Raw genomic sequence first — 17,082 nt, forward strand, 5'->3', positions numbered from 1 at the left:
CAGCTTTCATTTCTGGGTTTGTTTGTTGTCTTTTTTTTTCCTCAGAAAAAAAAAAAATAATAAAAATAATAATAATAATAATAATACCTCGGATTCATATTCGATTTTATATTGGGGGCGGGGAGGGGGGTGAATGATAAGTTTAGACTTTGCAAGGCAGCGAGGCCACCCTCATCAATATGCAAGACCAACTTTCTTAGCCTTGTGAGAGAAATGAGACACAAAAACAAAAATGAGACTGTGAGACCTATGACATTTTATTACAAGACGTAGTGTAATTTTGTTTAAGAGCACTCACCACCCATTCTTGGCTTCATTGGATTGATGGGTGACAAATGTCTGCTGCTGGTCACAATCACCTGTTAACCTGTTTATTTTATACTTACAAGGGGTTTCATTAAGATCTTGAACGGTTTGGAAAGAGGTTAGTGCACTTTGGTGGGATATTTGAGAGTGTGGACAATATGCGATCCAGCGAGGCAGGCGAGGCAGACATGCGAGGCATGCAAGGCATGAACAACCCCCAACATAGATGCTAACCGTTAAGCTAACTGGGGAGCTATTTAAGCTAACCTGAGTGCTATTTAGGCTAACCGGATTGCTTTTTAGGCTAACCGGAGTGTTTTTTAGGCTAACCTGAGTGCCTCGCACATCTGTCTCGCATGGCTCGCTGGCTCGCAGATTGTCAAGACCCATATTTAACTTAGATATGGTCTTGTATTGACAAAGTTAGTTGAGGTGTTACAGTTAAAGCAGCCAGACAAAGTCATGTTCACAAACAGTCAATTTCCCTGGTGCCCAGCCCACAATAAACCCCCTCAGGGACTGGTCATAAAGTACAGGGGGGGGTGGGCTGGAAAAAAAGGGGGGGTGGGTCACTGTTTTCATGCATGTAAAAAGGGGTGGGCTAGCAAAAACCATGCATCATTAAAGGGGTGGGGCACATAATATTTTTGCACATGTTTTGCATCAAATGGTGCCTTTTGCCAGTAAAACTGTGAAATGTATTAACAGTAAAAGCACAAATTATAATTGTGTAGTTTCAGAAAATATCCATCCCCCATCACAGAGGGAATTTATAAAAGGACGCCCTACCGCCAGGAACTTCCAAGTTTCTTTCATACAATCTCTGTAATTTTGTTCTTTCTCTTACCACCATCCCCTCCAGAATCTTGAATTCCCTCCATGGGTGGGGTAAGGATATTTTCTGGAACTACACATTCTATCAAGAAAAGGGCAAGTTCACTCGCATCCATTAAAATGAACAACTATGATTCCATGTGGTTATTAATGATACATATTAGATGCACATTATCTTCTCAAAATCATTTCAGGTATTTCAACAAAAATAGATCTCATGCAATGATAAACTTCAAAAACAAGACTTTGTGCATGTGTGCTCCTTCCTCTATCATACTTGTCCTCTAATTTGTCTAGTTTTATGTATAGTCTTACCTTTATTTACTAGGGGTGGGTCATTTCATTTTTTACCTGAAAAATATGGGTGGGCCATGCATTATTCTGCAAAAATATGAGGGTGGGTCACACAAAACTAGCCTTCGTAAAAATGAATTTTTCCAGCCCACCCCCCCCGGTACTTTATGACCAGTCCCTCAGGTACTTATCTTTTTAGAGACTGCCTTAGTTTCTAAAGAAACGGCAGTGCTGCATCGATGGGGAGTAGAAGTTACAAATGTTTGGTTTATCAACAGAGTTGATGATAACTAAACTTGGCCACTGTAATTAAAGAGCACTCAAATCTCTTTACGGTGGTCAATTTACTTTATGTTATCAATTCTGTTTCTTTCATAATTAGTTGAGCTTGTGTAACATCTGGACAAAAGAATGACTATTGGCCATGTGTCACCTTGTTATGCCTGTACGGAGCAACAGAATGGTTGATAAAAAGGTTAATGAGAACTCTGTTGAAGTACAGCACAGTGATTCTTCATGTGAACTTACTGAAGCCTGACTGTTTGGCTTGTTCTTTAGCAAAATACCTCTGTATTCCAGAATTTCTTTTTTGCTTTTGCATCACCTTGTCCGTCTTAACAGTATTTTTCATTGGCATCCTTGTGTCTTGTTGCCATTGTGTTTCTAACTCTCTTTGTATATCAGGCGGAAGCTCAGTAAATACTACAGGATCTATACCTTTGGGACAAACAACAGGCTTCTGTAATGTCATCATAGATGTTTCACTTTCCTTGGTATCCTGTGTATTCAGTTTTGAGTGTCCCTCTGGTTCCTTTTCCTGGGTATCCTGTGTATTTGGTTCTGAGGATCCCTCTGGTTCCTGGCCCCCACATACAGAGAGAGTAGCTTCATTTGTATCCACGAAGGATGTACACAACTCAACCTTCCCACTATCACTGTTTTTTAAGAGGCTGTTGGCAAAAGATGCTGGATCTTTTTGCTTAGGAAATGACTTCTGAAAGAAATTAGAGATGTCCTTTGATTGTGTGGTAGGAGATTTGTGAAAGTTTGACAATGACACTCCCAGCAGAGTCAAGTGAAATGGTTTCTTGACATCAACAAGCTTATTAAACAACTGTAAGCATGTTGTTAAGAGAGTGACTCTTGCTTTGTCTTTGTCATCATAAATGATATGTTGCAATCTGCACTGACGACTCTCCCTTTTGTAAGAGTTCTCCACTTGCCTTCTCACTGTAACTCTCACAGTCTGAGGTATGCCAATATCACTTGATATTCGCGGCAGTAGTCCTTCAATGAGGTCAGCAAGTCGCTTCCTTGCATTGTCAAGAGTTGAGCATTTCTTAAAAGAATCCTCATCAGTAATGGTCTTAAATTCACCAGAAGGGGTAACTGTGCTGTCATCAATGCCTTGACATAACTTAGTCATCAAGGTTGCTTGCAAATTGCCACATTCCTTCTCAAGGACTTGGCTGGGACAGGATAGCAGGTCAGTAACTGACAAGACATTAATTGTCCGGAGTTTTTTTGCCATACTGTGCCCAATACCTGTTGTAGAGATTGAATGGTCAGTTGCTTGTTAAAGCATTTAAGAAGAAAAATTAAAAATGAACGTTGTTTGTTTTCTTCATTCTTGATAATGATGTTTGATACATCGAAACGTCAAACATTGTCACTTTTACAGTGCAACAAACTCAACCGGGGCCACCCAACATTGATCAGCCAATCACAGGTCACGTTTACAACAAAGGAGTCTGGCTTTGGTAGTTTGTAAACCAATCAAAAACAAGAAAATTCCTTTAAATTTCAAAGTGTCGGTTTTTTCGGTGCCCCTGGTTGAGTTTATTGCACTGTAATTTTTCTTCTTAAATACCTGTTGTGCCAATAAAAAATAAATACTGTCTGGTAAAATCAGCTACCAAATAAATAAAAAGTTGAGAAAATACAGGCTATATTATATATGCTACGGGCCACATTTGAAGAATCTGATGGCTCTGTTTTAACAAAAATTGTGGAAGGTACATGTACAGCGGATTGGTTGCTCCCTCTCCCCCCACACCTCAACCCCTCCATGTGTCATCCCATAAAAATCTCAGTAATAAGTTCTCGTGTCAGCATAACCTGTCATCATACCCTTCCTCCCTTCACACCAATAATTAAATGTATAGCCCCAGGAGCTCTTGAACATGTGAACACATGTCTACCTCGCTTGAGCAGTCATACCATTTAAGTTTTCTTCTACATTTTTTTTTTTCAGATTGCCCTTATATTGGGCATGATATGGCCCACTGGTGTCTGGTATAACAGCTCATTCAACAAATCTAAGACCACCCCCCCCCCCCCCCCAAAAAAAAAAAAGCTGGGACAGCCTTGAAGCTTTCCCTTTACCTTAAACTTCCCGTTAAATTACATACCTGGGATATCTCTTGCTTGAAGTCCAGATAAGAGGCTCTCGGCATCTTCAGGGAGCAGCGTTGTCTGCATGTTTGGTTTCTTCCACCCACCAACAAGCTTAGCAAGGAGTTTATTGTGAGAGATTCCAGCGCAGCACGTAAGCCCAGTTTCCTCTAGAATTGCCCTCCTGACTTCTGCTGCAATCAGAGACCCAATTTTCAGCCTCTCATGGCAACCACAGGGACAAGAACTCACAGCCTGAGGGAAACATTAAACTTACATGAATATTAACGGTCAAACTGCTTGTCAGGATACATTTAAATTACACTTCTGTCAGTAGAGATTTAGAATTACGCTTATGGCAAATGGCAGAAATGACCATGTTAACCTAAATTTGCTGCTTTTGTTTTCAGTTTCTCAGTAAAATTGAGTAGTTTTGTGTTAGCATCAAAGGTAAGAATTATTTAGCACTATTTCCATCTGTGTACTAATTTTTCAAATAAAGCACAAACGGGAAATTCACGTTTGCCATTTTGCCATAAATGTAATTTTTCTAAATCTCTCTAATATTTACAGGATGTAATATTTATCCAAAGATTTTAACAATGCTGTTTCTAGCAATTTAAATGGACAATGGAAGCTTTCTTTAGACTACAGCACTCCGAAAAGCCAGCATGCTACGTCATGCATCACGCAAAGACTTGCAGGTGCTTTGCTGCTCGTTTTCTTTTGATTGACAGATTCACTTATCCGAATCAGGGCACATGATAGTCAGTTTGCAGTGGAAAGTAGTTTTACTTTGCTTTTTATTTGGTGAATTAAGGGAAATTTTATAGCAGTTTTGTTCATTAAATCAGTTTTGGATTGTCAGTTTAAATTGAAGTTTTGTGAATGAAACAACTTTGGTTTTGCTTTGCTATGCTCCGTACGAAACAGCAATGCAAAACAAAACCTAAACCAACAATAACTTGCTTGCAAGTAATTTCCTGAAATTGACACTGGTTACATATGTTTGCCTTAAATTTTGATTGGTTCATTGTATTGTTTGCATCGGGGGGAGGGTGGGGAGTTACTCCCCTACATAAGCTATAAAGATATGTGCCGCTTCAAAGGGTGTGGCTATTGGGCCATTTGGGTTTGAAATAGGGTATAGATTTTAACAATTTTGTCCGAAGGTCTGAAATGTCAAATGGAGAAAGTGATGTGCATAATTTCAAAGCTACAGAGCCCATAAGCAATGATAGTTTTCTGCATTTTGCAGTTTAATGAAAACATTTCAGCTGTTTGCTTCTCCAAAACGCTCTTGAATGGAGAAATAACAAGCACACGAGTCTTCTCTGATTGCAGTCGTTCATTTGAAATGGCAAAGATTGTAAATACCAGACAAGTTTTGGCTAAAATCTGTGGGAAGTATAATTTACCACAACATCTTTTAAAGAACCAGTTCCTTCACAGCTATTTTTACTCTGTGAACAACGAGATTAACTCAAGGCTTTGTAAATGCTCTAATCTAGTGACCGGGGGGATAAAATTGGAATCTGGAAATGTTGGTTTTTGAGGAGAGGAAAAAACTGGAGTACTCAAAAACCTCTTGGAGCAAGGATGAGAACCAACAACAAACTCAAGTCACTTATGACGCCAAGTCCAGGAATGGAACCTGGATGACACTGGTGGGTGGCAAGTGCTCTCACCACCGCGCCATGACCCTGCACCCCTCAGAATTTTTGGTGTGGGTGTGCAACTCAGTTCTCCTAACCCTGACCCTATTTCAGACCGAAATATGTCATTTTCCAGGACCCTTTTTCCGACTGAGCCTCAAAAATAAATTCTTACCCATTTTCAGACCTGGTTTCTTGAATCCATACCTGTTTTCAGACCAAAATGGTTAAAATCTATCCCCTATTTCAGACTAAACTGGCTCAAAAACCATATACCCTTTGGTGCCTCATATACCCATATAGCTTGTATAAGCCCACCCTCGAATAAGTACCCACCCCACCCAACAAAAAACATTTCTGTACTAGCCCAGCGTGAAGTACGAGGAGTGTCAGTTGTGTTCCAAAATTGGTTTTAGATATAGTAGTCAATAAACTTTTATACTGTTTATGGCTTGTTTATGTTAACTTTTGCCCTTTGCTTTGTCTTGTTGAAGCGAAATAAACTTGTTATCCCCTGTTTTGTTATTCTCTTAAAATGTCCTCACTTGCTGAAAATGTTGGAAAAGTAGTAAGCGCCTACCCTCAAGGGCCCAAAATTAAATAAGTGCCCAGGGTGGTTAATCAAATAAATATGGTAACACCCTTACATATTTATTTAAGGACGGTGCCTACAATTGTTACTGCGCATACGTTCTGCGCACCTCGAGATACTCAGGTTTCCTATGGGTGGTGCCTGCTAATACAGGGATATTTTTGCGCGGTTTAAAACTATACGGAGAAAATACAACTTAGCAAATGCTTTCGGTATCTCGAAAGAAAATTGGGGGTAACCATGCATTTTTCAGAGATAATTAAGCTTCAATTTAGGAAAAAATCCCATACATTGCTTTACATTTTGGCGCTTTTTAGAGATATTGTTGCTTAATTATCTCTGAAAAATGCGTGGTTACCCCCAATTTTCTTTTTGGATTTCAATAGGCCTTGCTAAGATCTGCTTTTCCCGCATAGCCATAAACTGTGCAAAAATACTTCGGTATTAGTAGGCACCGTCCTTAATGTACAATCTGGCACTTGCCAACATCAAAAGCAAACCCATGCATTGAGTTAGCAGGTGTCAATGATTGTTGTAAAAATTTTACATCTGTTCCATATTACCTTCATCTCACTAGAATCTGAACTCCTACTGTACACAGCACCAGAAAAATTGGTGCTCTTAAGAGGGGTGCTTTCCAGCCGTGAAGTCACAAGTTCGGTGACATCCAAAAAATTCTCATCCATGCCGAGTTTTTCCACCAGAGGCGTGAAGTCCCGGGTCAGAAGAGAGTGTACTCTCCCTGAAAATTCTCGATACACTGTCAGATCCTCGCCATTAACTAGCACAAGGTCTGGGCACTTCTTCTTTGCATCGCTTATATAGGAGAGTTTCGTTATTCCACGTTTTCTAGCGACATAATTGCATGTTACTACAATATGTTTTTGTTGAATTCCCAGGGGTAGATTACGTAGTTCTGGGTTTCGTATCATCTCCACTTGAGCATAAAAACAGTCAATGTCCACATGAATTATAGTTCTGCTATGCCCCAAACAAGAATCGGGTTGCATTGAAGGCTTCTTCGCAAGGATTATACTTTGCAGTTTTGGATTCGACAATGAAGAGTCAATTCGCCTTTTCTTTGATGGTGGAAACATGGCTGACTGCCGGCTATAGTTACTGGTGGAGGGACCTGTAGTTTGCCATTCTTCATCGTCGGATACTTCTTCTTCCTCATGTGTGTTGCCGTAAGATGATCTAAATTCACTCAAACCTATTTCTTTCTCCATCTATTAAACTTGTATACAAAACCCCGCGAAACGACCGTTTCCTTCCCTTTTCTTTCCCGGATTTGGACAATGTACGTACGCTTACATAAAGTACCAACCATTTTCGGGCTAATTTAGTAACCAAGACTTCTGGCGTGCGTTTCTCAAAAAAAGCTCCCCGTAAAGCTCCCGAAAACGCTTTCTGGTGTTTCTCAAAGCGCACGAAATTTTCGGGCCCGAGAAAAGTCACGTAATTTTACCCGATAATTTCGGGTGCTAGAAAGCTCCCGAAATGCGTTTCCGGGAATGCTTTTTTCAGTTAAATGGTTGTATTGCGTTACTATTATCAAGGAAAAAGTTATCCAAAACGAGAGTTTGAGTTAATTGACAGATACTGGGCTAGACTCAAGCTAAAAATGTTTAAAAACCAAGAGAAAATTTCTAAAAAATTTCACAGGTTTACATGCGTTAGTGCGCGCAAGAACTTCGTATAGATGAACTTAAAGATTTTGTTGATTTCAGTAAATTTACGAAGGTAACTCTTACAAATCAGGTATTTTCAGTTGAACTTTCAAAGAATGACGACCGACAAGGCAAAAGAAGTGAAATTCGTACTTAAAAAACTTGATTTTTGAGAGATTATGGACCAAATAAAGACAGTTTGATAGTTTCCTCAGCGGTTCGCATATTGCCGAGTTTGATAGTGTGGTTAAATTTTATATTTTAAGTGCATAACGGACAATTAATTCTGTCTCTTTTAACGTAAATCGGGTGATAAGAAGCTCAACTTCAAAACCTAGAAATGCAGTCAATGTTTTCATACTGAAATTGGCCTATTTACTCGCCGAGATTGCGAAAACTGTAACTGATTCATGGCGCTTGATTTCGTGCTTTAAGAATTATTAAAGGTCAACTTAAGCTTATTTTATTGTAAAATAGAAAGCTTTCACTAAGGATATAAGTCTTCATACAGTGGACAACGTTGGCCTAAGTTTTGTGTTGACTTAGAACATCTTAATCACGAACCGCAACCGAAGGCCTCATTAAAACAGTTATTACCACTCCCGGTTTGTGCATGCATCCATGGTGCATGGTAAGTAAGCGCTAGCTTAAGACACAGGCTACTGAAATTTATCTTCAGTGACTTATATCTAGACTAAGGTATCTCTTAACATATCATTTCATTCTCAGGTAATGTAGAAAAAGTATTCGCCGAACAGGTTGTACAGCAACTTCGTAAAAGAAAATAAAAAACAACAACTAAAAAAACATGAAAGATACCCACCTTGTCTGATTATGGAAAACTTTCATCGGACAACGCTAAGCTGCCGCAAATGTGATAAGCCATTTTCTTGCAGTACAACTTTTTTCTTATATAATTATCAGCCTCCACCTCGAAATTTTGAGTTCATGGTAATGCGGTGTCCGAGGACGCTAAAACTTGCACAAAACCAAAACATCCCTTGACTTGTTTTTATTTTTGGGGGATTTGCGAGCAACGTTTTCAGTTCATTCAAACGAGTAACCAATAGTATCATGGAAACTTTGACAAGTCTTGACGGTTTGACAGATATATGGAAACATTGACCAACTGCAACAACGGTGAATTTGAAAGGTCAAGATTGAAATAGAAACCAAACAGTCTTCACGTTGTGAACCAGTTAGCTCAGTAGTATCTGCGCTGAAATCTTTTTTTAGGAACAGCATTTACACGTAAATTTATTTTACAAATACAGTTACAGTTTTCAGCTGGAAAAAATTGAAGTTGTAATAAAAAAAGCCGTGTTCTAAAATAATCTCTCCAGCTCTAACACGAAAAGATTCCCGAAAATATCGGGAGGCAATTCGGGACACTTTCGGGTGTTTTGAGAAACACTTTTCGGGACCCGAGAAAAACACCCGAAAAGCGCCCCGAAATGTTTTCGGGCGCGAAAAGTTCTCGGGAGTTTTGAGAAACGCACGCCTGGCCCCAGTTGTTCAAAGAGCTGGGTAAGACGCCTTCCAGAGAACGCTTTTGGCAAGTTTTCCACACAATCCCACACTTAAATTTAACATATGCTTCAACCAAATTCACAAATAATATCTGCTCGTTGAACAACTGGGGCCTGGTTTACCGGCACCCTACGTTCCCCCTCCAAACCAAGAACAAGTGCAGCTCCAAAGGGTATAAAGTTTTTGAGCCCTTTTCATCAGAAATAGGGTATGGATTTCAACCATTTTGGTCTGAATGTTTGAAATAGGTGTGGATTTTACAGAAACGGTCATGGATTCTAGAAACCAGATCTGCTGAGGGGAGGGGGCGAATGTACTACCAAAAATGGGTATGAGTATCGGCCAGGCCTCAGTTGTACAAAGAGCAGCTAACATTACCCAGCAAATAAGTCACTATCCAGCAGATAAGATGTATTAGTTGGAGTACATTTCATCCGCTGGATAGTGTCTTATCCACTGGATAACGTTATCTGCTCTTTAAACAACTGGCCCTAGGTCTAAAAGGGTACAGGAAAATTACATATTTTAGTCTGAAACCCCCACCAAAAATTCTGAGTATTTTTTCAATGTTCACCCTGTAACCCTGTTCACAGGCTACAAAAAGAAAAAACCAAGAAATCATTTCAATCTAAATTTTATTTTTACAAGGTTGCCGTTTAGAACCGCAGCTTCTGGAAAAACCACTTGTTCTTGCCAGACTTGTACCTGCAAACAAAAAGGCATCCATAAGATGTTTAACTTGAGAAAACAGACCACATAATTACATTGGTGAGAAATGTTCAGTTCTACCAACTGATTCTATTTAGTAAACTAGCCACCACAAAGAAGTTTTGAGTGCTAATTCCTTGTTAGAGCATAAGGGCTGGTGCTTGAAATGTTTGCCTTTGTATCTGTTTGTGGTGGGCAATTTAGCTTATCAACCCAGTTCATAAAACCAAACATTCATTTTCACTCCCCAACCAATGCAGCACTACTTCCCTTTCTCTATGTATACTGGTAACTGTTCCTTTCACAAAAGCTACTTATCCAAAACTTAAAGTGCCCCTAACCCTTCAATTTGTTTTCTTTTGGTAGATTTCCATATCTGTGAATCCTTTTTTTTTTTTACGAGCGCTAAAAGTTACTGAAATTTTTAAATTTTTGCGCACTTTAAGCCCCGCTGGACAAATTTTTGTCTTGTGGGCTCATTGGGAACCAGCCAATGAGAAGCGTCCGATATTTGACACTTTCTTAGCTGTGACGTAAGAAAAGGACACCAGCAGGATTCAGAAGGAATCTTATGCATGCTGATTCCTTTCTCTACATTTCGAGAGTTGCTGCATCCAAAAACCACACATTTTTCAACCATTTTCTCTGTTTACAATTGAAGCATTACCATGAATCTTCGGATATTTTTGCACAATGTCCTCTTCTTACGTCACGCTCCATATTTGGCCGAGTGGGGGACTAATGCGAACGATAGGTGAAAATATCGACAAGACTGCCTTCACTTCTAGCGCCCGTAAAAAAAAAGGATTCAAATATTTCTCAAAAATGTTTTCGAAAATGAGTTCTTGAAAGATATGGAAATCTACCAAAAGAAAACAAATTGAAGGGTTAGGGGCACTTTAAGTATTATAATGGCCACAAATTGATACTAAAGCGTTCAACCAAGAAGTGAAGTTGTCGCTTTCAAGGGCAATTTCATAAAGTATGATCATAGGTCTTAATCACCAAAAACTTCCTATGGGCAGAACATTTAAACAATCATATAATAGGGAGTCAAATCACTAACTTAAATTATCAGTAATGAGTATAATCAAAGCAAATAAGTACTTTCAACGTCCCTTGTAAACTTAATATTATTGGTAGCATAGACTTTGTCAGTCATTTTCATTTATAAAACTTGCACTGATGTGACCAACATCACATCTTCAGTTTTAAAAAGTTCAAGTTTTGACCAAAATTTCATCTTTGGTTGATTTGTGACCAGATTGTAAGTGGAAAAATATTAGTAAAAAAACACAGATTTTTAACATTACCTTTCTTCTAGTTTGACTTTAGCTTCCCGTTTGGCTTTACGTTTCAAGGCTGGGTCTCTGAACACATCTTTATTGATGACCTGTTTGTCAAGGTTAACATCAACAGAGTACCTAAAATATGAAACAAAGAAACAGTGAATGAGGTTAAACTTACGCTTTTTTATAGTATTAACATCAAGTTTACTCTAGCTGAAATGTCCATTAATGTGGATGTTTTTTCTCACTCTACTGGGGTAAACTATATCTTGATAGATCAGAGAATTGACTCTGCAGTGTATAATGTAGTGCTATTTCCCACCAAGCGGGAAATTCATGCATTCACTTACATGTAGCACTACAACATACACTGCAGAGTTAATTCTCAGATCTATCATTTGAGTCATTAGTGCTAACGGCACAACATTCTTTAAACCTACATCTTGTCTGTCACATTTGCAATGGCAGTGGGATAAAAGCAAAGTTTATTACAGCAAAGGGGCCTGAATTAATATGGTTTATTACTAGCGGTAAATCTAAATCTAAATCGGTTAAGGACAGTGCCTACTTTTGTTACTGCACATACATTCTGCAAATCTCGAGATACTCAGGTTTCCTGTCGGTGGTGCCTACTAATACAGGGATATTTTTGCGCAGTTTAAAACTATGTGGAGAAAGTAGAACTTAGCAAGTGCTCTTGTTATCCAAAAAGAAAATCTGGGGTAACCATGCATTTTTCAGAGATAATAAAGCTTCAATTTAAAAAAAAAATGCCATATTGTTCTTTTAGGATAATAATTATCCTAAAAAAACAATGAAACACAAAGCAATGTATGGCGTTTTTTTTTTTCTTTCAAATTGAAGCAAAAGAATATTTTATCTTGAACGAGACAAGAAGGGCTAATTTGAATGCAAACAAAAGAATATTAACATGGAAGCCATTTTGGACTAAGGTTTATACAACTGCGACAAATCTTCAACAAGTCCCAGATGGAATTTATTAAAAATCACTGCCCAAAACTGTCCAATGTGTGGTTCCAGAAAATATCCATACCCCCACCACGGAGGGAATTGGAAATTCCAGAGGGGTGGGGGGGGTCAATGGCCCAGGAAATTCCAGAGGGGAGGAGGGGTCAATAGTTGGATAAGTTTCCAGAGGGTCAACTTCACGTTCATGTCAGACATAAATGTTCAAAATTGTAACTTACCAACTTTGCAACTTCGTAAATATTTCTTGAAGACATTACTTTGTTTAACTGTTTTAACGAAACCCTTGTTACATTAAAAACATGTTTTCCTTCTCCGGAAAGCCTTTGTAAGCGAAGTACTCCAACTGAGACAAGAAATCTATGTCTGCGTTGCGTGACTCAGTTATTATAAAACTGTTGCTTGTGAAACTTTCTTGCGTAGAAAATATTGTTTACTGGCAACAATTGAATTTGTATCAATGTTTAAAAGGGAAAATTTTGTATGGCTATAAAGTGAAAGCCACAATTTTACATAAAACATTGAAATATTTGTTTGTTATTTTTGTATGCTGTGTAGAGTTACGGGCAAAGGTCAATTCCCGGGGTCAATTATAACTGGTTTGTCAAAACTGACCCGTGTTAAAACTTTCTGTCCAAAGTATTTCAACTTAAAGTCCAAAACTATTAACTTAATTTCTATGCCAAAATTCAACAAAATAGAGCCAATTCAACATTCTTTTAATGCGTTATTGATCTCATACAAAATTTGCATAAGAACGTGAACATGCTAATTTCGTTTTGCGGCTCCATTTCGTCTGCGGTTTCAAGTTACGATCTGAAAGCTCTATTTGTCTCCCTGCCCTGCTAATGCTTATTTTGTCCATGCTTTTCCGATTCAATAGGAAAACTATTGACTAAAATAACTAGACTGAATTACCAGGAGAAAAATCATCAGTTGAGTAGAACTAAAGCGATAATCATTTTGATCTCCTAAAATTTGCATAGGAACGTAAACATGACATATGCAAATTAAATGAAAAACATTAATTTTTTGCATTGCCGGACTTATTCCAACAATTTAGATTTAAAATCTTCAGCGAAGCTAATGGTAAAGTTTGATGTCAATGACCACAGGTAAATATAAAACACAACAATTATTTCAGTATCAAGAGCTTTTTGGCAAACTCTACCGGTGAAATTGAACAGCGCGCGCGCTCTTCGATAACGCATATTTTCTCCTCGTGTAGGCAGTTCTTGATATTTCTGAAATGTTCACATCAAACTGATTTTTGAGGCGTTCTTTTGAAATAAAACTTTTCCAGAGGGGGGTGGGGGTGTATTCTGTATTTGAGGAATTTCCGAAGGGGTGGGGGGGTTAAGAAAATACCTCGAAAATGGAAAATCCTGGGGGGTGGGGGGGTCCTATATGAAATTCCCTCCGTGGTGGGGGTATGGATATTTTCTGGAACCACACAATGTTGAACACGCTGAATATTGGTTTGCAGTTCCTTGGACTTGACTTTTTTTTCTGCTGGATATAATAAACACAACTGGAAACCAAACAATGCTTACTCATCCGTGAAAGACTGTTTGCCCTACACTGCTACTTTTCAATAAGTTTCAACCAAGCAAGCAAAGCAACATCTTAAGGTATAGCCAGGGTTTGTACTCTTTTGAGCTTTTGAAATTTCATGACTTTCTATGACCTTTTCCATGACTTCTCCAAGTTTTCCATGACCTAAATTTGACCGTCTTCTTGGAAATCATCTTTCATTTTGGGTATGTTTTTACTATTTTCTTCGCGAAAAAACCCAATTTATTTTTGTACTTTTTAATAAACATCATTTTCCATGACTTTCCATGACCCACACTTAAATTCCATGACTTTCCAGGCCTGGAAAATGAAATTCTTAAATTCCAGACTTTCCAGGTTTTCCATGACCCGTACGAACCCTGTATAGCAGAGTTTGCTACTTGATAGAATTTATTAGGTATGGGTGCATGAGAGGGACAGTGACTAAATCAGGCATAAGTTACGTTACTTAATCTATAAATTTCTTAGTGGATTGCCAAGTTACTCAATCACTGAAACAAACTTCCCAGCCTCTATTTTTCCTTTTACTTTTCTACCTAAAGTGGAAACTCGATTTAACGAACCTCTATATGACAAAGTCCTCTGTATAACGAATAATATTCTCCAACCCAGCATTTTAACCCTTTGACTCCTGTCGTGTTGCCATGGTTTTCGCATACATTACCTTTTTTCTAGAGCGGCTTTACGCGATAAACTGCGCACTAGATAAATAGATATTCTTGGCTTCCAAAATTAACTGCATATTAAACTGGAATGATTAAACAAATGTTTTCCGATGTAAAATAATATGGTTACTGATTAATCATTTGCCGAAAAACACACTTGAACGCAAAAATTGCTAAAATTCACGGCATGTCGATGAAAACCTTTGGCATATCAAATTTCAACCCGCTTATGCAAATTGCCCTTGATTACGCATCTGTTTCTTCTCAAACGAATATATGAATTGACAAAGACTCAAAAATCAACAAACAGGTTTTACAACAAAACTTTTTATTGAAATAAACAACATATTTGCTATTAGAGGCAAAAAACTTTCAGTTTTTTTGCGTGCGTGCAAACACGCATGTAAAATTTGAAGACGCTCCGTGTTTGTACAAAGCGATCACTCGCAGTAAATTCGGGCACGTTTGCCATGAAAATTACAGAAGTTACAGAATTCTGGTTCAAATCATCACTTAAACTATTTGTAAAAAGCAAATCCACATCGGAAAACATCATTTACCGTGTTGTCACCTTTGTCCTGGTCTTATGAACTCCGTTTGAAGCCCGCGGTTCGGTTTTAACTTTTGAGGCATATTTCGGTAGCGGCGAGGAAATATAAGAGATCACAACGCGAAACGGCTTTTCGCTGTTTTTTAACGCCTCCAAGTTCTCTTTTTTGACGGTAGATTATTGTTCACGGTTATTCCTTTCCATTGTGAGCTTAAAAAAGATGTACTTGCTTTAAAAGATGAAAAAAACATGTCTTGAAACTTCAGGACCGATTCACGCGCGGCACCATTTTGTAATTTTGCTCAGCTCCATGCGGTAGGTTCAGAAGGATCCTTTCCCCTACCCCCTAAAATGCCTTAAAATATGCGCAAAAGACAGATTCTGATTGGTTTATCATTCTACTAGCTATTGTGACCTTTACAGGACGAAAAAAACTCCAGGAGGGGAGGGAGAACGTATCGAGTTACACGCGCGGAGCATGCGCGAGGGACGGCCGGTTTTGGCCGGTGTAGGAGTCAATGGGTTAAAATGTATGCAAAAGAACCTCCATATATTGTAGGTAGCTGATGCCATGCCTTCATTGACAAGCCACTAAACCACTAGCGAATAAGGTTACCGTATACCTTCAGAGGTGTCTCGCATCCTAGCGATGTAGCGCGTCCGGTTTAAACTGTAGATACCTAAACACCTATATCAAATTAAAGTTCATAGAGCTGGCTATCAAACTATACCAAGAATTATGAAATAAAATGAATTGCTAAATGTTTCACTACCTTTAAATGCAAGCGTCAGAATCACCTTTTGAAAGCTACAAGTCAAAGCGAATTTTGTTTTTCGCTAATTTCATTTGCTCCTCAGTTTCTGGAGCCAAAGCGCTAAAAAAGAGTGTCTGGATTTTGCCATATTTAATCGCAGTGAAAAGTTACAGAACATTTAGGAAATAGGATAAAAAAAATGTGGACTGATCGTGAGTTTTAGCTCTTTAAAAGTGTCCCCTCCAAGTGGAAAAACTGATTCAAGGAAACAGTGCTAAAAATTCGGCAATTCATTTTATTTCAAAACTCTTGGTATAGCTTGATAGCCAGCTCTATAAGCTTTAATTTGATGTAGGGGTTTACGTATCTACAGTTTAAACCGGACACGCTACATCACTTAGATGCGAGACACCTCTAAAGGTATACGGTAACCGTAAGTAGCTGTAACAAGGGGCAGCCAAAGAACTGATGTGGAGACAGTAATACAGTACTACAGTAAACCCAAGTGGACATCATGGTCGCACTTTTAAGATGTCATTCGCTGACTCGTAAGTTAGAATCACGTTGAAGAGCATTATTTTCAAAATCAAAGCAAAGTATAACTCCTACTGAGTATATAACTTTTACTAAATAGGATTTCATCAAACGTGAACCACGGTCGGTCTATCCAATAAAAGGAATCATCAGCTTACCTGGTCGGCATAAGATGGTTGTAGTTATAAACTTTTACAAAAGGCTTTATTCTGGATCGTTTTGCCGTCTTCTTTTTGCCCATTTTCTTTGTGACCTTGAGTGGATAGCGAGCAATTCCAGCCACAAGAGCGTGACCGTAAGGCTTATCAGCGGTACCGTCATCGTAATTCTTCACTATCACTGCTTTCTTGCCGGCATAGCGCCCGTTTAAAACCAACACAACCTTGCCAGATTTGATGAATTTCCCCATGGCTATGGAGGAATCTGTGAAAAAAAATTATTTCGCAGGCTAATTTACGTTAGGAAGAAGAAATAAGTGAAATAATAATAGCCACTACAAGATCCAAATCGTGAAAATCATTTCGATAACAAAAAAGTATTAAATCCCTTAATTCTGGTTTGATATTTTTAGTCATTTTAGCAATAAGTTATACTTTGAACTTCAGGGTTACTCTAGCGGTGAAGGTGGGGAAAACGTTTTATTTTGGATGCAGATGGAAGTGGATTGCTGAGGATCATCAACACACTCACCAGCAAAGATGGCGACGAAAAGAGAGAGAGTGTGCAAGAAGAATCCGCTGACAA

The 17,082-nt window shown here is 38.5% G+C and overlaps 2 protein-coding genes across 2 annotated transcripts; both read right to left on the bottom strand.

The window, feature by feature from the left end:
• Nucleotides 1–1,616: 1,616 nt before the first annotated feature.
• On the bottom strand, nt 1,617–7,364 carry LOC146457720 (DNA polymerase iota-like). Its single transcript, XM_085091759.1, has 3 exons — nt 6,639–7,364; nt 3,846–4,083; nt 1,617–2,979 (listed from the first exon to the last, which is right to left on the bottom strand). The coding sequence occupies exons 1-3, from the start codon at nt 7,302–7,304 to the stop codon at nt 1,949–1,951; spliced, it is 1,935 nt and encodes a 644-aa protein (XP_084947885.1). The 5' UTR covers nt 7,305–7,364; the 3' UTR covers nt 1,617–1,948.
• Nucleotides 7,365–9,893: 2,529 nt separating this feature from the next.
• On the bottom strand, nt 9,894–17,065 carry LOC146457721 (large ribosomal subunit protein eL27-like). The gene is made up of 4 exons (XM_085091793.1): nt 17,029–17,065; nt 16,497–16,761; nt 11,297–11,407; nt 9,894–9,980 (listed from the first exon to the last, which is right to left on the bottom strand). The coding sequence occupies exons 2-4, from the start codon at nt 16,745–16,747 to the stop codon at nt 9,932–9,934; spliced, it is 411 nt and encodes a 136-aa protein (XP_084947919.1). The 5' UTR covers nt 16,748–16,761; nt 17,029–17,065; the 3' UTR covers nt 9,894–9,931.
• Between the last annotated feature and the right edge of the window lie 17 nt (nt 17,066–17,082).

This window comes from Pavona decussata, unplaced genomic scaffold (genome assembly GCF_977016875.1).
Source record: "Pavona decussata unplaced genomic scaffold, jaPavDecu1.1 SCAFFOLD_238, whole genome shotgun sequence".
NCBI classification, from domain to species: Eukaryota; Metazoa; Cnidaria; class Anthozoa; order Scleractinia; family Agariciidae; genus Pavona; species Pavona decussata.